This window comes from Oryctolagus cuniculus, chromosome 3 (assembly GCF_051225735.1).
Source record: "Oryctolagus cuniculus isolate XC-2025 breed Fujian yellow rabbit chromosome 3, ASM5122573v1, whole genome shotgun sequence".
Lineage (NCBI taxonomy): Eukaryota > Metazoa > Chordata > Mammalia > Lagomorpha > Leporidae > Oryctolagus > Oryctolagus cuniculus.
Genome location: NC_142869.1, coordinates 33,217,832 through 33,241,232, shown reverse-complemented (window position 1 = coordinate 33,241,232; position 23,401 = coordinate 33,217,832). Strand labels below are relative to the sequence as shown.

At 41.1% G+C, this 23,401-nt stretch overlaps 1 protein-coding gene across 1 annotated transcript in view; it reads right to left on the bottom strand.

The window, feature by feature from the left end:
- DYTN (dystrotelin) overlaps positions 1-23,401 on the bottom strand; it is a 75,495-nt gene that overhangs the window by 28,749 nt on the left and 23,345 nt on the right. The window contains exons 6-9 of the mRNA XM_089329977.1: positions 18,238-18,309; positions 17,834-17,997; positions 11,352-11,463; positions 9,801-9,927 (exon numbers count right to left, since the gene is read on the bottom strand). Coding sequence (XP_089186103.1) covers positions 9,801-9,927; positions 11,352-11,463; positions 17,834-17,997; positions 18,238-18,309 — 475 coding nt within the window. The remainder of the gene's footprint in view (positions 1-9,800; positions 9,928-11,351; positions 11,464-17,833; positions 17,998-18,237; positions 18,310-23,401) is intronic.

Here is a 23,401-nt window from a genome sequence, read left to right as displayed (position 1 = left end):
GGTAAAGTAGATTTTTTATAAGAAAGTTCAGCAATTTTTAATTATCAGGTATGAGATTGAGGAAAGCCTTTTTAGAAAATGTTAAATCAGTTGTTGAAACTAATATATATCCCCCAAATAGCAATTAAATAGTCCAATTTTTTATGGTATTTTCCAGATGGCTTATTTAATTGACAGCTAATATCAGCAATGAAAATTCCATTTTCCTCCTCCTTGATCATCTGGAAGTGAAAACAAAAAGAAATTCAAGGATAATGGCAGAAAACCTCTCAGGTCATCTTGTCCAGGTCAAACACTGCAGGATCTAAGCATAAGTATGTGTTTATGATGTCATGTCTGGAAGAGCATAAAATTAACCAGATTAGTTTAAGGTCAGGCGTATTCTATTTTATATTGTTTCATTTTGCTTCATTCATTTGTTGAAAAATTATTTTTAAATCATCTTACCATGTTGAATTACTGCAGATAAAGAAAACAACTAGAAAGCAGAGTACTCCTTGCTCATAGAAAAGCCACATCTAACAGTCGAATATACAATCAATCAGGTTTGACATATTGTGATAATTTCTACAGGATGCAATGAGAGCACAGGAAAAGAATGATTGTTCTGTGGTGCACTCAGTTATATCATTAAAGGAGGGCATTTTGAGATAGAAAACCAGGGTAACCTATAAATTCTTTGTTACACATCTTTTTAAAATTTTTTTTGGACAGGCAGATTGGACAGTGAGAGAGAGAGACAGAGAGAGGTCTTCCTTTTTTCTGTTGGTTCACCCCCACCCCCAATGGCCGATGTGGCCAGTGTGCTGTGGCCAGCGCACCACGCTGATCTGACACATCTTCTGAGTGACACACTCCACTTCTATCTGAGGTAATTTTAATACCTTGAAGTTGTTCCGTGCAGTCTTAGTTCAGGCAGGTATAGCAAAATAACACATGCTAGGTGTCTTATATAATAGACATTTATTTTCTTGCAGCACTTGAGACTGGAAATCCAAGATCAAGATACACACACTGTTTTCTGAACTCACACAAACATCAAAAACACACATTGAATTTGCTTTTGAAACAAATATGTAGCCATTCCATACACATTATTTGTAACTTGCTTTTTTCTCATGAATGGTAAATAACTGTGAGTAAAGCAGGTAGGAGACAAAATTTGTTCTTTTAACTAGATTGATGGTGTTATTTTGTATTCTTTTTTCTTTTTTAAAGACAGAGTTACAGAGAGAGATAGAGACAGAGAGAGAGGTCTTCCAGCCACTGGTTCACTCCCCAGATGGCCACAACAGCCAGAGCTGCGCCAATCCGAAGCCAGGATCCAGGAACCTCTTTGGGTTCTCCCACGTGGGTGCAGGGGCCCAAGGACTTGGGCCATCTTCTACTGCTTTCCCAGGCCATAGCAGAGAGTTGGATCAGAAGAGGAGTGGCCGGGACCAGAACCGACGCCCATAAGGGATGCTGGCGCCTCAGGCCAGAGTGCTAACCTGCTGCGCCACAGCGCTGGTCCCCCTTTGTATTCTGTGTTACATGTGTTCTGCTATTTTCCAACCACAAGACCCTGATGTTTCTTGTTTATAGTCTTGGCCATTCATGCTACAAGCAAAATTCTCATTTACTCTATGGTAGTGCTTTCTCTTCTATATGGTAGCATCCCCAAAATAGATCCCAGCCAAATCTTGTATGTATATTAATATTTAGTTGATATTTTGTCCAAGCCAGTGTCTCCGCATTGATTGTTCCAATAGTTCTCTCCTCTTGAACCAAATTATCATTTTTCTCTTTATTAACTAATTTCTTTCAACATACAAATATGTTGTTATTTATCTTATCATTATAAAATAATCTCTGAACTTAGTCATCCAACAACTTACACTATCTTTCGATTCTTTGAGATTTAAAAAAAAAAAAACCTTGGATTTTCTTATTTGGTATCTTTAATTCCTCAACACTCTCATTTTATGCTTTTCAAATTTGTTTAATTTTTCATTTCATTTGAAAGGCAGAGAGACAAAGAGAGATACAGAGACAGAGAAAGATCATCCATATGCTGGTTTTCTCTTCCAAATGCCCACAACAGCTGGGGCTGGGCCAAGCCAAAACTGTGAGCCCAGAACTCAGTCTGGGTTTCCTCATACAAGCGGCAGGAACTCAAGTACTCAGGTCATCACTACTGCCTCTCACAGCATACATTAACAGGAAGCTGGAAACAGAGCTGGGAGTCAAACTCAGACACCCAGATATGAGATGTGTGAGTCTCAAATGCCCACTTGCCCCATCTCTCTTAGACTGCCTGTAGTCTGACTTTTTCTGCTACTACTGTCCCACAGTGCTCTTTTAAGGTAATCATATATCTTCTCATTGTGAAATGAAAGGTGGTTTCTTTTTTTTTTTTGTAATATTTACTTATTTATTAGAAAAGCAGAGTTACAGAGACAGTGGGAGAGGAAGTGGGAAAATACTGGAGAGAGAGACTAGCAAAGAGCCTAGGGGAAAGCCGGACGGAAAAGGTGCCGGAAGAAGCTATCGAAACCCTAGGCATAGACTCGGATATGGACTGTGGGAAAGAAGTTAGGATTTAAAGTGAAAGCAAGAAGAAACTTAGACTCAGATACGGATTGCAGGTTGAAAGTGAAAGTGAAACCTATAAGAAACTTAGACTTGGATACGGACTGTGGGGAGAGGCCAGGAGAAATGAGGGAGGAATATTGTTGGAAGAAAACTTAGGGAAACATACTGGGTAGAGAAAAATATGTTAGGGAGGATGTAGCCGCGGGGGCAGGCTGAGGCAGAGACGAAAGCTACTTTGGGATTCGTCGAGTTAGCCCGGGAATAAGGGGCGAAAAGTTAAAACCAGAAGCGGAAACGTAAGCCAGGTTGGAATCCGTCAGATTAGCCCAGGGAGCAAAGGACGGGAAGCCAAATCGTGGGGCGGAAACGTGAGCTGGGTTGAATTCGCCAGGTTAGCCTGGGGAACTTGGATTGAATGCTAGTGGCGGAAACGTGAGCTGGGGCTGTGTGACTCGCGGAGGCTGCCGCGCGCAGAGAGAGTGTGCGGGGCACAAGTAGATAGGGAACGCTGGGCTAGTGCGAGGCCGTGGTGCGGGCGCGAAGCTGGGAAGCCGCACAGATGAGAGAAGCTGGCTGAAGCAGCTCAGAGCCGGGAAGCCGCCGAGAAGCAGCCTCGGGGCGGGCGCCGGGAAGCCGCAGGGATAAGAGAAACAGAAGTTTTAGAAGTAAAATGAGAGAAATAGGAATGCTGGTAGATAGAAGTAAAATAGGAGAAATAGGAATGCCTGGAGATAGAGAAATAGAGAAAAATAAGGCCTCCCCACAACACAGCAATGAGAGAGCTTGGATTTGGTCTGCCTGATTAGGACGATAAGTACCTGCGCCGCAGGTCACCGAAGACAGGCATGAATTAACATCAATAAGTCTCCCCACAATACGGCAATGAGAAGGCTTGGATTCGGTTTGCCTGATTGCTAGGTTTTGTAAGCACCTGCAGGCCGTTCTAGCAGAGCAGAGCATGCGCTGCAGGGCACCGAACACAGGCACGCATCAGCGCCTAAAAACCTCCTCACAACATGGCGAAGAGAGGACCCGGATTCGGTTTGCCTGATTGATAGGACTTGTAAGCACCTGTGGGCAACTCTAGCAAGCAGAGCAGAGTGTGTGCCGCGGGGCACCGAAGACAGGCGCGTATCAACGCCAAAAATAAAAAGAAAGGGGGATCTGTGGGGAGCAACTGGGAGCAACTCGGACTAGACTAAGTTACTGAAATTAAGACTTATTCTATGCATCTGCTCTCCCACAATATGGCGCTGGGAGAGGAGAAAACAGCTTCTACGCAGCTGCCTCTTGCCAACTTGAGTGATGACCTCCAGGAGCTGATCCTGCTCCTGATTGGAGGAGAGCAGCATACTTGGCGTGTGGGCAGCCGAGTTGGGATTGGCGGAAGAGGACTATAAAGGAGGAGAGAGACAACATGCACCAGGAACATCTAAGAGGAACATCTGAAGGAACACCTGTGCAGCCCCCGAGAGAGCCAGCCGGCGGTGTGCCACTCCCCTGCGGAAGTGGGGAAAGTGGCCAGGGGGAACCGCCCTTCCACGGAGGTGGAAGGGATGGTAGCCAACCCGGGAAGAACCAGTAGCAAACCCGGAAAGGGCCGAGCAGACGAAAGAACAGCACAGGGTCCTGTGTCGTTCCTCCGCGAAGACGGGGAGCGACAAAATCAAAAATGCAAAGTAGAGCCATTAGAAGAAAATTGATGAAAATATTGATATAATTTTGCCATTCTTTAATATCAACACAGCAACTAGATTGATGTTTTTAAAATAAGTTAAGAGTAGGTGTTTTGAGTAATGGTTTAGACTCCACTTGGGTCACTCACATCCTGCATTAAAGTGCCTAGGTTCAAGTCCTGGTTCCACATTCAATTCCAGCTTTCTGCTAATGTGTACACTGAGAGGTATCAGATGATGGCTCAAGTAGTTGGTCCCCTGCCACTCCCATGGAAGATTCAGATTAGGTTCCGGGCTCCTAGTTTCAGCATGGCCCAGGCCCAGCCATTGTGGACATTTGGGGAGTGAATCAGAAGATGAAAAATCTTATGTGTCTGTCTCTGTTGCTCTCTCGGACATTTTTTTTTTTTTTTGACAGGCAGAGTGGACAGTGAGAGAGACAGACAGAGAGAAAGGTCTTCCTTTGCCATTGGTTCACCCTCCAATGGCTGCTGCGGCCGGTGCACTGTGGCTGGCGCACCGCGCTGATCCGATGGCAGGAGCCAGGTACTTATCCTGGTCTCCCATGGGGTACAGGGCCCAAGCACTTGGGCCATCCTCCACTGCACTCCCTGGCCACAGCAGAGAGCTGGCCTGGAAGAGGGGCAACCGGGACAGAATCCGGCACCCCGACTGGAACTAGAACCCGGAGTGCCGGCGCCGCAAGGTGGAGGATTAGCCTAGTGAGCTGCGGCGCCGGCCTTCTGACTTTCAAATAAATAAATAAATAAAACTTTAGATCCTGTACTCAAAATCCTCCAAAATTTTCCTAAAGTAAAAGCCTAGGTCCTTACATTGGCCTATCAGGTCCTTTAATATCTGCCCCCACTTCTTCCAGTCTCTTCTCTTATTATTCTCCATCATTGCATTCAAGCCACACCAGCTTCCTCATAATTCTTTGGATCAGCTAAACACACTCTCCCTTCATGCTGACTGTCTCCTCAACTTCAGCATGATCTTCTCAGATAGCTGGGTGTCTTACTACCTTCCTTATTATTGCCTACAAGGTTTTTTTCAAATGTTACCTCCTGCTAAGTCACAATATGACAACCTATTTAAATTAGCCACCAACTTTCCCTTTCTACATCCTGATCCCTCTTACCTGGTTCTCCTTTTCTCTTTTACCTTAGTACTTAAATTTTCTAATGTAATGTAGAATTCATTTATATACCATTTGCTTTATCTGGTCTCCCTACTAGGATGCAAACTCCACATAAGCAAAGACCTTTTTCACTTTAATTTCATTAATATTTCCCAAGAACCTACCATAGTGGTCAATAAGTATTTATTGAATCCATAAGTGAATGGCTATTTTCAGAAAAGTCTATAGCCATTTGTATTTCTGCCAAACTGAGGGAGCACCTGTTTTCTTTCATCCTCACCAGAATGATTGCTGTCATTCATTTTGATCTATGCCATTCTAATAAGTAAATGATGGTATATCATTTTCCTCAAATTGTGTGGCATTTTTCTAACTTCCAGTGAGGACATCTTTTATGTATACAATAGCCATTTAAAGTTCCTCTTTCGTGGTCACTTATCTACCTATTTGGTATATTTTCTTCTTCACCTTTACCCTCTTAAGCATTTTTTCTTTGAATTTTCCAATACTTCTTTTGACTGTTGCATGTTCCATTCTGAAAGAGCTCATAATCCACATTATTTATCTGTTCACTATACAGTCCATTTTATTATTTAGTCATTCAACAAACATTATTGAACATTCATCATATTCAGACTTTTTTATAGATTCTGGCAATACATTTGGAAACAAGAATAGATTGCTCCCTTCATAGAGCTTATGCTATAGAGGCAAATACAGCAATAAATAAATTAATTAAAATAAACAGGATAGCCAATGATGGTGAAATGCATTGAAGAAAAATAAAACAAAGAAGGATGACTAGCAGTGCTATAGCAAGGGTGGCGCTGATATGGTGAATGGTTGTCAAGAAAAGTCTAAGGATGAGATGATGTTTTGGTTGGTCTTTGTGCATGCAGAGAGAAGCTGTACTGGGAGGTGGTTTAGGGTAGGGGTGGCCCAAGGTGGCAGCACACCTGGGGTGTTCAAGGAGAGCCTGCGGATGAAATGGAGCAAGAGAGAGGCACAGAAGACTAAGACTGGGGTGGGGAATGGGGTCCTTAGGGACAGGCTACAGGGCACTGGAAGGACTTGGGCTTTCTTTGAAGATGGGGGCCCTCAGAAAGTTTGTGTAGAGGAAAGGCATAATCTAAAAAAGTGTGAAAAAGATCACCCTGCCTGTGACACTAGGGGTAGCCAGTGGTGAAACAACAGAGGAAGCAGCGAAACAAGCTAGGAGGTCACTACAGCAATGCAGAAGAAAGAGGACGAGTGAAGTGGTGACCAAGCAGATAACAAAGCACAGAGTTTGGACCTAATTTGCAAGCATAACTCATACGATCTGTTGATGGACTAAGTTATTTTGATACTTTTATGAGTTACGAAAGTTAATGAAACCAGATTCCTTGATAGAGCTTTTAGCCAAATAGGAACACAGACCGCAAATGGTTGTATAGTTTCAAGATAAGACACATCCTTTAAAAAAAAGGTGTAAGTTTTGGCCGGCGCCGTGGCTCACTAGGCTAATCCTCCGCCTAGTGGCGCCGGCACACCGGGTTCTAGTCCCGGTTGGGGCGCCGGATTCTGTCCCGGTTGCCCCTCTTCCAGGCCAGCTCTCTGCTGTGGCCAGGGAGTGCAGTGGAGGATGGCCCAGGTGCTTGGGCCCTGCACCCCATGGGAGACCAGGAAAAGCACCTGGCTCCTGGCTCCTGCCATTGGATCAGTGCGGTGCACCGGCCGCAGCGCGCCGGCCGCAGCAGCCATTGGAGGGTGAACCAACGGCAAAGGAAGACCTTTCTCTCTGTCTCTCTCTCTCACTGTCCACTCTGCCTGTCAAAAAATAAATTAAAATAAAAAGGTGTAAGTTTTAAGAGGAGATATTTGGCTTAGTGTTATTGGGGCTGTGAGTGGGGGCAACATCAGGGCTGCTGGAGCACACAGATTGGAGGAGAGGGATGAAACTAGAGAGGTAAACTAGAGAGGAAAACAGGAGGTGTCAAATGTGTAGGACTTTCTGTCATGTTAAAACTTTTAGTTTAAAAATAATGGGGAGACAACTGAGAGATTTTAAGAAAGGTAAGTGAGTTCCTTCTGGTGAGCAACGCCATCACATTTGTGTTAAATATTTATAAACAGGGGCTGGCACTATGGTGTAATGGGTAAGGCTGCCAGTGCTGGCATCCCACATGGGCCCCATTTCAAGACCTGGCTGCTCCACTTCTGATCCAGCTCTCTGCGGTGGCCTGGGAAAGCAGTGGAAGATGGCCCAAGTCCTTGGGCCCTTGCACCCACATGGGAGACCTGGAAAAAGCTCCTGACTCCTGGCTTTGGATAGGCTCAGCTGCAGCCGTTGCGGCCATTTGCGATGTGAACCAGCGAATGGAAGACCTCTCTCTCTGTCTCTCTGCCTCTCCTTATCTATGTAACTCTGACTTTCAAATAAATAAACCTTTAAAACAAAACAAAACAAAAAATATGCATAAACAATCAGTCCACCTTCAGTGGCCAAAAAAATGCAAATTTAAAAAGTATTAGTATTTATGTTCTGACTATGAGAACGGGGGAATTTACATAAGATTTCAAATATTTGATCAATCCAGCTGTTTGATTGATGTGCTTTATTGTTAGCCACCCAAGGAAAGTGAAAATAGCTGACTTGAAGAAGGAAGAACTGGCACCTAATATCTTTAAATTTGAATTTTTGTATTATATTAAAGATATATATCAAGATGATATCCAAATTTCGTATTTTAATTCTGTAGTGATTAAAAACTTCAAAGTAAATGTGACACAGGAATAATAAATGACATCTAATTATGAAGTCATTATGTATTCTTTTCTTTAAAGACCTGTAAAATACATTTAAATCATAAGAGTAATGTAACAAAATGACCACAGAACTGCAGGACTCATATTGAGGTGGGAATTTGCTGTTGGTTTCTGAGAAAAGATTAGAGAATTACGAAAGTAATTAATGAATATCAATCTGATTTAAACTAATGTAACACTCTTAGTAGATAAAGTGGAAATGAATACATATATTTTTTTCAAAGATGTTGTGACCATAACTCAAAAGAAATGACATCTCTTTTCTTTAATAACTTCTCTTTTAAATTACGGAGAAGTGGTTACACCAAAAATTAAGATCAGAAGGTCTTTTATAAAGTTTTCTTTAGATTGGTGTTCAGGTAAGTGATGGTGATTCCACACACTGTGATGGTAAGATGTGCTTTGGAGTAACTACTTTGGAATATAATTTGACACTCTGAATTTTGAGGATAAGCAAACTTCACAACTTCATGTCCAGTGATTTTACTTGTATGAGTTTATCCTAGTAATATCATAAAATATGCAAAAATATACATGTACAGGAACATTGCTACAGAATGTTTTGGAGAAAAATTTGGCAATAACCCAAATGTTCAGCAATAAGGAGTTGCTTGTGAATTATGGCACTGCCTTATAAGATGTGAGCAAGTCCTTTTAAAATGATGTTTTGGAAACAAATGACATGGGTGGGACATGTGCTCCATTTAATGTAGGTGTAAAGAATGAGAAATGGTGTTTATAACATAGTTTCTGTCTTTTTTTTAATCGTAGTTATTGTCTTGATAATACTAAAATCTGAATAGTTCTTACCTGTGAGTCTGTGAGGCATGGGACACAGAGTATCTTTATTCTCCTTTGTTTGATTAATTAATTAATAAAGTATTAATTCTGGATTAGGCTTTCAAAAGCAAATCAGCAAAAATTAGTGTTATAAGACAAAGTTGATTAAGTATTTTAGTATTAACAATCTTCTGTGCCTAACAACTTTTAATTTTTAAAGAATGTTTACTTATTTATTTATTTTCATCTACTTTAAAGGCAGAGAGAGAGAGAGAGAGAGAGACAAAGAGACAGAGACAAAGAGAGATCTTTCCATCTACTGGTTCACACCCTAAATGGCCTCAGTAGTGAGACCTAAGCCAGACCAAAGCAAGGATCCTGGAACTTCATTCAGGTCTTCCTTTTTGGGTGGCTGAGGCCTAAGCCCTTGAGTCATTATCTGCTGCCTCCCAGGATGCATTGGCATGAAGCTGTTTGGGAAGCATAGTAGCCAGGACTGGAACCTGCTCCAGTAAGGCGTGCAGGCATCCCAAGGGATGGCTTAACTACCATACCAAAATGCCTGCCCTCTGACGTCTAGTTGTAGGAATACCTGTAAGTATTTGGTTGGGTCATTACAAAGTATTATCTCTTGGATCTACTTTAACATGAAATGCCATTTCTAGAGAGTAAAAACTATCTCAATCCATTCCTCACTCCTCCCTCCTGTTATCTTTGGGATGTCAGCTTTAGAAAAGCCATGTTCTGCTCTGTATTGACCATGTTACCCAATACCCAGGTACCCTTGGCTACCACCCTGGGAATACACACTCACCAGGCCCTATCCTTTGGGATCACCTGATCCAGCTGCCGCTGTCTTCCTCTAGCTTCCTTCCTTCCATAGTGCCCTCGCAGCAGATTGTTTCGGAGGGTCCCAAGGAGGAGTTTTGTGTCCTCCTTTGCTGACATCTGCTGAAACAGCCAACGTTATAAAGAGCACCTGAACACTCCATACAAGAACTCCCCTTACTTGATTGGACTGGTCACCCTCAATGTTCTTGGAATTTTTTCTCTTACTTCTGTCATCAGAAAAAACTAATTTTACTTCCTTATCTCATGACTTTCTTCGTATTCTGTCGGTATAAACATACACATTGCCTATCTCCAGATTAAATGCCCCCAAATGCCTCTATGACTCTTCTTCCTAGAGTAACCCAGCCATTTGGAATTCTAAAGCAGAAGAGGATATGGAAGAGGACTAAGTCTATAGTTGCTAACATTTGGGGCTGTGGATTCCTTTGTGCATTGGGTGATAATTCATGGATTTATCCTCAGAAAAATATTCATACATTTAACTCTGACTATAATTTCAGTGAAGTCCATCCATCCATCCTACGTTAAGAAACTCCACTGAAAAGGCACAAAGAGAGAAGATGTTTCCTTACAAGGTTTTCAGCACTTAAAACTGAAAGCATCATAACAAAGTGACCACAGGGTGTCACTCTAACATCGACAGCACCCTAATGTTTAGATACAGGAAGATAGATCATAGGCCAATGAGCATGAAGATCTGGGTTAATACAGCTCAGTGAAGCCAACCCCACTAGAAACTATTTGGCAAGAAGATTCAGGCAATTGCCTTTGTGAACCATTCATGTTAAAGAGAGAGTGAGGGAAAACTAATCTTGGCAGCCTCCTTGTTATTGTGGTATTCAAGCGGGATGCCGTTGGCCTAGAGAAGCTGATTCTTTCTGGGAAAAATTAGAGTGCTTTTTGCACAAACTGTACTATTTTATTTTTTCTTTTTAGGAAGTGCTGAATTTATTTTGTGGGTATTAGTGGTTTTCTTAAAAACAAAGCAAAACAAAAAAACTACCTCAAAAACCAGCTGCAAAGTCTTAATTATACACTCCATTAGTCAAAACTAAGACAGTAGTTCTCCATTTTTCCTAACGCGAAAAATACTTGAAATTTAAGGCTCAGAAAGAGATATGTTAGAAGAGAAAACTTCTCCAAAATTATACTAGTAACTTTAGATGCCTTGTTACCTAATTACCAAATCAGAGTCCTTGTCTTCTTTATCTACACCATTTCCAAGTCCTTCTTTCCTAGTTTCTTACAGATACAATCTAGTACACAGTAGGGCACAAACAGCTTCAGACTTGATTCTGGCCTTTTCTTGCCCCCAAAAGCATTTGTTAAGATCTGCAATGTAAGTAAAGCATATTTGTATCAAGACATATTTAAGGCTGAATTGGCCACTTCCTTAGCTTTAAATATAAAAATGAATGATAGGAGGAGTCTGTGGTTTCACTGGAGCCAGTATCCCTTGATGATGATGGGTTACATTGATTGGATGAATGAGTAGTTTGGTACATTGCACTAAATCTTACCTGAACACAGTGTTCAATTACAGGATGAGACTTCTGATGGGACTTGCTGTGAAGACCAGATAAGAAACACACCTGGCAGATGTCAAAGTTCAGACACTTCAGACATTTGTATCTGCCGATTAAAATGGAAGTATGGTTTATATCATTACTGGTAGGTGAACAAAGAAACCAATCTTTAAGTGGATAATGAATACTCAAAAACATACAGGAAATGGTATCAAGGGAGTATGGGGTTTCTCCCAAATTTTACAGACATAATAAATGGCTTTGTTATTTTTTCTTTTTATTTTAAGATTTATTTATTTATTGAAAGGAAGAATTAGAGAGAGAGAGAGGAAGAGATTCCCTCCCCAAAATGCTGCAACAGCCATGGCTGGGCTGGGTAAAAGCCAGGAACCAAGATCTTCCTTTAGGTCTCCCGTTCGGGTTCAGGAGCCCAAGCACTTGGACCACCTTCTGCTGCTTTCCCAGGCACATTAGCAGGGAGCTGGATCAGAAGTGGAGCATCTGGGACTCAAATGGGCACCCATATAGGATGCTGGTGGTGCAGACAGTGGCTTAACCAGTTGCAACACAGGGCCAGCAGTTATTTTTTTTCTTTTAATTTTTATTTATTTATTTGTCTGAAAAGCAGCAAGATAGAGAAAAGGAGTGGATGAGATCTCTCATTTGCTGGTTCATTCTCCAAACGTCAGAACAACTGGGACTAGACCAGGCTGAAACCAGGGTCTAGGAACTCAATCCAAAGAGCTTTTATCATCACCTGCTGCCTCTCAGGGCAAGCATTAGCAGGAAATTGGAATGGAAAGTACAGGCAGGACTTGAACCCAAGCACTCTCATATGGATTGGGGGCATCCTCTGTGGTTTCCCAACTGCTATACCAATTGATCATCCTTGTTGCTTTTATTTAACCAAAGAAATGTTCTTTTGATAGTGTCTTCTATATGGTATTATATTAATATGATTTTATTAACAAGCTATGGTTAAAAAATCTGATCCTTCCCCATAAGATACAGTGTGAATTCTTTACCTAAAGTACTGTGTGCTATAAGCCTTATGAGAGATCTTTAAGTCTGCAAACCATATTTTGCATCATTGCATAATGCAATCAACTACCTTGAATTTTATTCACTAACAACTACAACAAAAACCTCAGGATTTTCCTTGGCTTCACTAGAAAAATCTATGAAATGCCATAATATTAGAACTACATTTTTGCATGGTTTTGGGGAGAATTAAGCCATTGACAAAGAATGTTGAAATAAGCTATGGTCATTTTCTAGGAGTTTGTACATAGGAAAGAAAGCAGAGGCAGGGGAGTTTCCCATCAGTCAAAAGTTGAGTGACACCATATCTGCATTTTGTGACAAGCTGACATTGCAGACTTTCTTTTATAAATGGTTACAAACTTAAAATTCCTTGTGGTCCAAAGAGGAGAAGAGAATCTTGAGATACTCTCGAAAGGAGGGATATCTTGAAACACTTGGAAAATACTATGGTGTCAAGGCAGAGCTGATGAGACCTAGCAGTCATGAATTAGTAACTTATAAGCATATGTGAATGAATCATACAGTTGTCTATACAATATCAGAACTCTGTACAATTGTTCCTGATATTTTGACTCTTCTCTAGCTATGAGTTTATTTGACATAAAGCTCTGTCTTCCTCCATGCCAATGACTGGTAAGAACAAAGTGACTGCTAGTCCTTTTAGCCTGGACCTAAGCTCCTCAGCTCAGTACAGCCCCTAACCATCCTACTTTTCCTTTATATGTGACTTGCCTTGTCCCTGTAAGCATTGGAGTTTTCAACTGTTTTTTTATATTTTAATTTTTTAAAATTTTAATTAGCTTTTAACAGATTCAATGTGCTTTGTAGATATGATTCTAAGAACATAATGATATTCCCTTCACCCTTAAAAAGTCCAAAAAACAAACATAAAAAGATTCCAGTGCTTTTCAAGTTTCTGGTCTTGCTTCATAAAGTTGACATGGAAGCTTGAAGTGTCAGTGAGCACAAGGAGGCGATATGTGGTTAAATGCCAAGTGCAAGTCAAGGGAAATTAGTGCTACCAGAGAGATGCAGAGGGGGGCTCCCTGTGGGCTGGTATGGTTGAATGCGCTTTTGTGGAAGAAGTGAGACTAAGGCTGTCTATGAAGGCAGGGCTGAAGATAAAAGCAGAGGAGGGGCCGGCGCCATGGCGCACTAGGTTAATCCTCTGCCTGCGGCGGTGGCATCCCATATGGGTGCCAGTTCTAGTCCTGGTTGTTACTCTTCCAGTCCAGCTCTCTGCTGTGGCCCAGGAGTGCAGTGGAGGATGGCCCAAGTCCTTGGTCTCCTGCACCTGCATGGCAGATCAGGAAGAAGCACCTGGCTCCTGGCTTCGGATCGGCACAGCTCTGGCCATTGCAGCCATTTGGAGAGTGAATTGTGTCAACGGAGGGAAGACCTTTCTCTCCGTCTCTCTCTCTCTCACTGTCTGTAACTCTACCTGTCCAAAAAAAAAAAAAAGTGGAGAAAATCCCAGATAGAAAGAAGAGGAGGAATAAAGTAACACAGACTGCAGTAAACAGGAAGGGTTTAGAGGACATCCAATCTCTCAGTCCCACTATTCATCCTGAAGAACAGAGGAATAAAAATTTGAGGCCAAGATAGCGGAAGGTTTTGCCAGTCTGATCCAAGCCATGTGAAGGCAGAACAAGAGTATATAAATGCCTTGAGATCGACCTCAGCTGCCTTTGTTTACTGCTTTACCTCAACAGAGTCTCATGGCAGGATATTAATAAGTAACATTGAGTGGCTATGGCAACAGCTACAGTTTTGAGCACTTTCTATGCATAGCAGTTTACAGGTGTTGAGCAGTCAGCCTCCATGGGAGTTCTTTAAGGTAAAGCATTCTTGCTATTGTACTCTTTTTACAGATTGAGGAAATTGAATCAAGAGACTTTAAGTAACTTCCACAAAGTTATATAGCTATTTAGTGTTAGACAAGGTTTTGAGCCCTGGTATAACACTGGAATGAAGAGCCTGCTGTTTTAACTATTAGATCAGACCACTAAGGTGGGAGGCTTGAGGTTTTTATTCATACACCACCATTAAGAACTGGAGTACTAATAACAGTTGGATTGGAAACTGAAACTCACTGCTTTAGAGCATACATGATATCCGGGAGCTTTCAATGATTGTTATTTGAATGACGTTGAATGAATGATTAAGTTTCTTCAATAGGAAAATGAAGCTAGCAAACCTGCCCTAGCAGCCTTGCAACATAATACCAAGCTTTGAAAAGTGTTCAACAAGCACAAGTGAGAAGGCATTCGCTTTTCAAAACATGGGGAGGCATTCACTTTTTCAATACAGTGCATCATTCAATAAAGGGTTATTTGATGAGCTATCCATTCTAGCTGCTTTGTCTAGCACTACTGTATAGCTACATTTGACATGTCTAGGACAATATTCTGACTCCAACCTTGAATCTGTTTCTCTATGTGCTATAAAATTCCTACAGGTGTATGAAATGAGAGGGGTCCATGTTGATGATTTTGCCCATAAAGAACCAAGGTTTAAGCAGGCACCACGACTCAATAGGCTAATCCTTCACCTAGCGGCGCTGGCACACCAGGTTCTAGTCCCGGTTGGGGCGCCGGATTCTGTCCCAGTTGCCCCTCTTCCAAGCCAGCTCTCTGCTGTGGCCCGGGAGTGCAGTGGAGGATGGCCCAAGTGCTTGGGCCCTGCACCCCACGGGAGACCAGGAGAAGCACCTGGCTCCTGCCTTCGGATCAGCGCGGTGCGCCGGCCGCAGTGCGCCAGCCATGGCGGCCATTGGAGGGTGAACCAACGGCAAAAGGAAGAGCTTTCTCTCTGTCTCTCTCTCTCACTATCCACTCTGCCTGTCAAAAAAACAAACAAACAAACAAACAAACGAACCAAGGTTTACCCCCAGTCACATCTAAACCTCACAGGGCTCATGGAGGACATGAACGCGACTTATCCTTCTAGGATTTAATTGCTGGTTTAGAAACAATCTCTGGTCTTTGTACATTTCTTTCTTTGAAAGGCTAAATCTTTGTCTTCTTCCGACTACTTGTGGATCTTTAAATGCTTCTACTGTAAAATGGCTTCATAAGGTTCCCTAAAACCAAAGCTATTATTTGTGTTTTCTGAGAGCCAAAAACACAAGTTTAAGATTGGTACTGTAATACATCCAAGGCATCTTCAGTATACCCAGAAAGTTAGAGCTGCAAGAAGCCTCAGACATCATTTGGTCCACCCCTCCTTATTCACCTTTGCCTTGGATGTTTAGGGGGAAAGACAATTCTCATGGCAGCATTTTTCAGAGGAAGCTTAATCTCACTTTTGAAAGATAAGGGTGATCTGAGATATTTTCTTAAACTCTTTGAGACAATTTTTTGCCATCTATGAAATAGGAATAATGTCAGATTTATGTTATATATAATGACTTTGTAAAAATTTCAACATAAAAGTGTTTTATGTAATTTCAAAGTTAATTTTGCACCTTTATGACATATAATAACTACAAAATTATATAAAACACAACTTTCACAATACTTTTTTGTTAAATGATTGCAATATGCATAAAACATAATAATATTCATGTTCCTTCATTGTCCAATAAAAAGAGTTTATTTTTCATTCTAGTATAGAGATTCCTTTGGTCATGCTTGGCTTGCAACAGTCTTTCTCATTTATATTACATAGCTTAATGTTGTTATTTGCAAGGAGTTTTTCATGAATGAAGTTTCACGGTGTCCTCCAAATTCTCTGCAAACTTAATTTGCTCCCTCAGTGAAACTAAAACCTGGGTTTTAGTAGACACGGAAGAGCGATTCTCTGGGGAGCACGTTTGAAGTGTGAGTTAGTGAATGACGGAAGTCCTGAGGCCCTTGGCTCCTTCCCCTTCTAAGGACCCTCAGCTTTGATGTGTTTTTGGTTACCTGGATGCCCTAGTGTATCAGTCCCACCTCATCTCCAGTCCCTACACCTGTGTTCACCCAACATGAGTAATTGGGTTCCCACACCTGGCATTTACCTAAGTTCCCTGCTTTATTCTTCCAGCCTTTAATAGAGATTCTTATTTTACTTCCTTATTGCTTTATTTATGGTACACATATAACTCTCTTTCTCTCAGATAAAATACTTTTCCAAAGATATGACTCTCTCATCCCCAGACCCAGCTTTCAGATATGCCTTTTCTCCTAGATGGAGAGAAGATCAGGCCTGTGTTGTTCTACCATATGCTGATCATTTGTTTGGACTTGAGGTCTTGTTCTTAGTTGTCTGTACAGGGAGACAGCACAGTATCAAACCATCAGCCCCTGCCACTTGTTAAACATGTGAACTAAGACATTTAACATCTCTGGAAATTGCGCATAACAGTATTACTCTTATAGGAGCTTATAACTTGTTTTAATGTTGTTATGAAATGTTGTTTAATGTTGTTTAATGTTATTTAATGTTGTTGAAATGTTGTTGTTTTTGGTGGCTCCAAAGTATTTAAGAGTTTTTTTTTTCCTGCAACCAAAAATAATTTTTTTTCTAGGAGCAATAAAAATGTTACTGGCTGGGGATGGCGTTCTGGAGCAATGGGTTAAGCCACAGCCTGCAATGCCAGCATCCCATAGGAGTGCCAGTTTGAGTCCCAACTGCTCTGCTTCTGATCTAGCTCCCTAACAATGTACCTTAGAAATCAATGGAATATGACCCAAATACTGGGGCTCTTGCCACCCACATGGGAGGCCCAAATGGAGTTCTAGGTTCCTGGCTTTGGCTTGGTCCAGCCCTGGCTGTTGTGGCCATTTTGGGGGTGTGAACCAGTAGATGGAAGGTCTCTTTCTCTCTCTCTCTCTCTTTTTAAAGATTTTATTTATTTTATTTGAGAGTTAGAGTTACAGACAGTGAGAGGGAGAGACAGAGAGAAAGGTCTTCCTTCTGTTGGTTCACTCTCCAAATGGCTGCAACGGCCAGAATTGCGCCAATCCAAAGCCAGGAGTCAGGTACCATGCGGGTTCAGGGGCCCAGGGACTTGGGCCATCTTCTACTACTTTCCCAGGTCACAGCAGAGAGCTGGAGTGGAAGAGGAGCAACCAGGACTAGAACCAGCACCTATCTGGGATGCCAGCACTACAGGCAGAGGATTAACCTACTGCACCACAGCGCTGGCCCCCTCTCATTCTCTTCCTCTTTCTCTCTCATCTTTCTCTCTCTCTCTCTAACTCCACATTTCAAATAAATAAATTTTTTTAAAAGTCAGTTTAGAATTTAATATCAATCAATTACAGAATCAATCAATTATAGAAAATGAATAGAATTTATTGTCAACCAAAGTGCCTCATGCAGAGAATTATTGAGCCCATGAAGCCAACTGTGTTCCAGATGTATGAGAAGGACACTGAAGATAATACTGTTCCATGTTCAGAACCATTTGGAGAATGACAATCTGTGGATACTGATGGTGACTATACCTCAGTCCTAAGATCGGGAAGGTCCGACAGATGCTGCACCGGACAGGGTGAGTGACAATTTCAGTGACTGATAGTCTATAACAGGTTGGAAGCCACAGGAGGATCAGAGGCTCAGACTGCATCCAAGATAAGAATTTCTCCTCTTTAATTGTAGGGCTCAACACCTGAAAAACAATGGCTTTCTAAGATGCATTTCTAGGTATAGCTGTGTATTTTCATCCTTTTTTGTGGCTGTATTTCTGGCAACTCTGCTGAAAATGTTTATCACATGAAAAGTTGGAGGCAAGTCTACCTCCTAAATGAGGTTGTCTAGGATGCCATATGGGGTCCATAATTTAAATTAGTTGGCAAACTCTTCAATGATGTCTGTCCCCAACTCCTAGGGACATGTGCATGGCACTCACCCCTTGGAAACAGCCTCTTGTAGCACTTTCCACAGAGCACAGAGAGCAACTCTCGCCCACAACAGCTGGGATCTGCAAGAAGCAATCATGTCAGCTTTTAGAAAATGTAGAAGTATATGGCCACTTGAATCAGCAAACCTGAGTGAGAGGGCTTACGGCCAAGGAATCACAAGTATTTGTTTTCTGAGCTTGAGTGAACTGTCTCAATAGACGCAAACAAAATACATTTCTGTATTTTGGCAGTTTGAGTTGAGACAATGAATGAACAAGTTGAGGTGGGTGAGAGAAAAAAGTCTGGTAGTTGGGGCATTAAAGAGATGGCTTATGTTGTTTCACTTATTATGGCACTGTTCAACTTATTTTGACCTTTCTTTGCCCTTGTTACCTATGGAATGTATATCACAATGATACTTATTGCAGTTTAGGGTAATTTTGGGGGATATCTTTTAAAACTATTTAGCATCATCTTATTTAACAAACACCAATGTCTGAGGTAGGGTGGTGATCATCATGTTTATTAAAACAAGGAGTGAAAGGAATGAAGTCCGTATGTTGAAGAGACACCTGCATTCCCATGTTCTTTGCAGCCATTTTCACAATAACCAAGATGTAGAATGAATCCAAGGGTCCTTGACACTGAAGAATGAATAAAAAAATGGTACACACATACAATGGAATACAATTCATTCTTAAAAAGGAAGGAAATCCTGTCCTTTGCTACAACATGGCTGAACCTGGAGTACAAAATCCCAAGTGAAATAAATCAGACACAGAGAGACAAATATTGCCTGATATCATTTGCATGGGGTAAAGAGCTGAACTTATCAAAAGAGTAGAATGGTGGCTTCTAGGGTCTTAGGTGTAAAGGATATAAATGTTCAGTTATTAAATGATGACTAGTTAATAATATTGTATTTTATTTTCAAAATTTTATATAAGAGCAGATTTTAAGTGTCCTCAACCCTCATGTTCCATATATGGTAACCATGGGTGATTGATGTATTAATTTTTTTGTTGACTAAACATTAATTAAGTTGTTCACATTTTCATTTGAAAGACAGAGGGACAGAAATATAGATCTTTCCATTGTTATTTTACTCTCCAAATACCTGCAACCACAAGATCTAGGCTTCCTTCATGGGTAGCAGGGACCCCAGTACTTGATCCATTGCCTGGTGCTCCTCAGGGTACACTTTAGCAAGAAGCTGGAATTGGAAGTGGAGTTCCAATCCAGGCACGGTGGTATGGAATTAAGGCATCCCAAGGCGCATCTTAACTGCTATACCAAATGCCCTGAGTGTTCATTAATTTGACCGCAGTAATCATTACACAATGTATTCCCATGTCAAATCACCATATTGTACACTTTGAATATGCTCATATAATTTTTATTTATCAACCAGCTATTTTTTAAGATTTTTAAAATTTATTTATTTGAGGGGCAGAGCTACAGACAGAGAGAGGGAGAGACAGAAAGGTCTTACACCTGCTGGGTCACTCCCCAATGACTGCAATAGCCAGAGCTGGGCCAATCTGCAGATAGGAGCCAGGAGCCTATTCCAGGTCTCTCATGTGGGTACAAGGGCCCAAGTACCTGGGCCATCTCTGCTGCCCTCCTAGGCCATAGCAGAGAGCTGGATTGGAAGAGGAGCAGCCGGGACACACATGGGTTGCCGGCACCACAGGGTGGGGCTCAGCCCACCATACCACAGTACTGATCACTCAACCAAGTATTTTTAAAATAAAGAGAACAAGGGTTGATTGATAGTCAGCATTTTGTATAAGATCAAAAAAAGCAAGTGTGCTGCAGAAATGGGAGTCGCACTCCAGAGTGCTTTATACTCTTGGTTGATGGATGTCACAAAAATTTTGTAACATTTGAGTCTAATGTATATCGTAGTAGCTCAATGTATACAAACTTATTCAGTGCTTTTCATCTTTTAATCACAGTCACTATAAGTAGGTTAACTAAGAGATTGAGAACTCCTTATGACTGCCAAGATGGTGAGGGATTTGGCTCTGACATCATACAGATGAATAGATATATGTATTGTCACTTCTATTTGTTCCCATTTGGTAACAGGTCCTAATTTTGCATCTGATGTCTTCTGTACAACAGACTCTCAGCAGGCATTGCCTGCAAGCTCAAAAGTAATCTCAGAGACCCCCTGCTGAGTCCATCAACTTGAATCAACATTCTTCTAATCAGGAAAGTGGCACTTAGAATCTCTTTGCTGACAATTAGCCAGGCAGAAGTCAACAAACATTTGTGTAATGGTGACAAGATGGCTTGTACTCTAAATGGATAATAACCCTGTCGTGACTGTAAGTAACTACTCCCAGTGTTATTTAGCTTTTGTCTGGAAAAAAAAAAACTCATTACCCATCTTTTGGCCTGTGAGTACTGATGAACTAACTGGACCACTTATTTAGACTGTGTTGCTGATTCAACATTAAACCTCCTTTCCTGTCCTTGAGTCCCTAGAAAGGAATTTTACCTAATTTGTAAAATAAGGGAGGTAGATAATATGGCATTGACTTGCCAGTTCTGATTCTGACATCAGTGAAAATAAAGCTAATTCTGTCATGGGTTTTGGCCTAAATTTTTGCTTGTAAGTGTGTTCACAAAGATTTTGTGGATTAATTGCCCATTTGACTAATTTCTTGCAGGTGTTCTATGGAAGAATTAAATGTGGCCTGCTGGAACAAGCAGAGCACCACTTGAAATGATAATTAGGATACTTAGGGGAGGATTTGAATCACATAGTGGGGCTTGGAATTTTCTATGGGAATACATCTGAGTCCATAATGGAAGTGGATAGGATGATAATTTGCTATGCAAATCTCTGCCTTCCTAATAGTTTTCTCAGGAGTGCACTAACACATGGGATGTGTGGGCCATGTGGTGCTCAGGAGCTGCCATTTCAGCAGCTGACTGACCTCAGTTGAGTCTGAAACAAGGGCAATATTTTGGGACCCAAGTCAGGAAGGGAGTATAAGAAATTCTAATGAAGAAAGAAAAAGCTCCCTCAGCCCATATTCTTTCTTAACAACCATTTTCTAAACACGCTAGTCTTAACGGTTTGATCATGTACATGGATGAACAGATTTTCCTATTCTCATAGGCTCCCCATCTGCTTGAGTTGTGAGATGTGGGGTTATTGAATAAGGGCCTATGCTGTGGTGGTTCCCTGAGACATTCCTGGGAGTCCTCAGAAAATGGGCATAATCACCAGAACAGATTGAAAGTGTCTATACCTGATGTTTTAGCCTTATACCATGTTTAAAAATCATCATTCTAATTAAGAAATATACACATCTTGGAGAAAGATGAGGATGGTGGAGCAAGATGGTATAATAGAACTCTCTAGTTATCATCTCTACAGAAACATCAATTTGAACAACTATCCAGGCAGAAAACTACCTACACAAGAGCTAAGGAGACCAGGTACTAGGTCATAGTATCTGTTTATATATCATAATAAAACAGGTGACTGGAAGAAGGTACAAAAGAGAATTTTTATATTACCTGCAGCACCCATCCTCCCCCAAACCACAACAGTACAGCTTGGAAAGATGCCATCCACTTGGGGGAAACAAAGGAAAGTAGCATGGGACTTTACATTGGGCTCCATTACTGGGCTCACTACCAGTATTCAGCACTAGACAGAATACCATCATGCCTAACTGCAGGCCATACCTGAGAACAGAGCATTTAGATGTGCCCTGGTCCTGGATGGGAGATCATAGGCTCTGTGAGATGAACTCAAGTTCCACTTGCTGATTACATGGCTTTGGGTTCTAAATAACTCACAGTCATAGGCAGGACACAGTGGCTGGGAGCTTGAAATTAACCTTGTATGGCACAGTTGTGGTGCTCTTGGGCTTAAGGCGCCTCCTAGTGCTGTGATAGCTGCAGTGTTCATGGGTTTAAAGGCCACAACAGATGATCTGCCTTAAATTTCTAGACAGGCTTACAGCTGAAAGAGGTTCCCAGGCAGAGTTGGACCAGAGCCAGAATAACTTCTATGCAGAGATATCAAAGCATAACTACAGGATCAAGAACCATCAAGGAAATATTATGTCACCAAACAGACAAAATATAGTGCCAGGGACTGATGTCACAAAATAGACATATGAAGGTGTCAGTGATGTAGAGATATATGAGCTGCCAGACAATGGATACAAAACAACTGTTTAAGGGATGCCAACAAATTACTAGAACACACAGAAAGATAATTCAGAAGTTTATCAAAGAAATTTAACATAGAGGTTGAAACAAACAAAAAACTTCTTAGAGAAGAAAAATAAAATGCACAAAATGAAAAATGTAACAGAGAACATCAACAGCAGGATTCAATAAGCAGAATTATATGTGAACTCAAACACAGATGGTTTGGAATATGAGTTTTACTGTCAATAGAGAAAGAAGAAAAAGACTTAAAGGGAATTAAGAAAGCTTATAACTTATAGTATGAATCATTGACATTCAAGAGGGAGTATAGAAAGATAAAGTGATAGAAAGTGTATATATGAAACAATAAATGGAAACTCTCCTAACTTGGAGACAGATGTAAATATCTACATATTGGAAGATCAAAGGTCTATAATCAGATTCAATCTAAATAAGACAACTTCACAACATACAGTTGTCTTTTTCTGTGTATATGGATTAAATCAATCCCAGATTCAGGATTTTTTTAAAAGTTGTATCTGTACTGAACATGTGCTGACTTTGTCTTGTTTGTCATTGCTCTGTAGACTATATAGTATGCCAACTAATCTCATAGAACTTACATTGCATCAGGTTTTATAAATAATCTGGAGATTATATTATATTAGGTGCTATAAGTAGTCTGGAGGATGTTCATAAGTTATATGAGAATACTATGCCATTTAATACAGCATTCTTGGATTTTGCTAGCTGCATACATCAAGATACGACTGCATTATAATTAAATTTTCAAAGGCCAAAGACAAAGAGTAGATCCTGAAAGCAACAGAGGAAGAGCAACAAATCACATATACGGGAGTTTCACTGAGCAGAAAGTTTATAGGTCAAGAGAGAGTACTGAAGTGAAACTACAAACCAAGAATACTGCACTCAGCAAAGATGGTACAGAAGCGAAAGAGAAATAAAGACTTTCACAAATGGAAGCTGAGA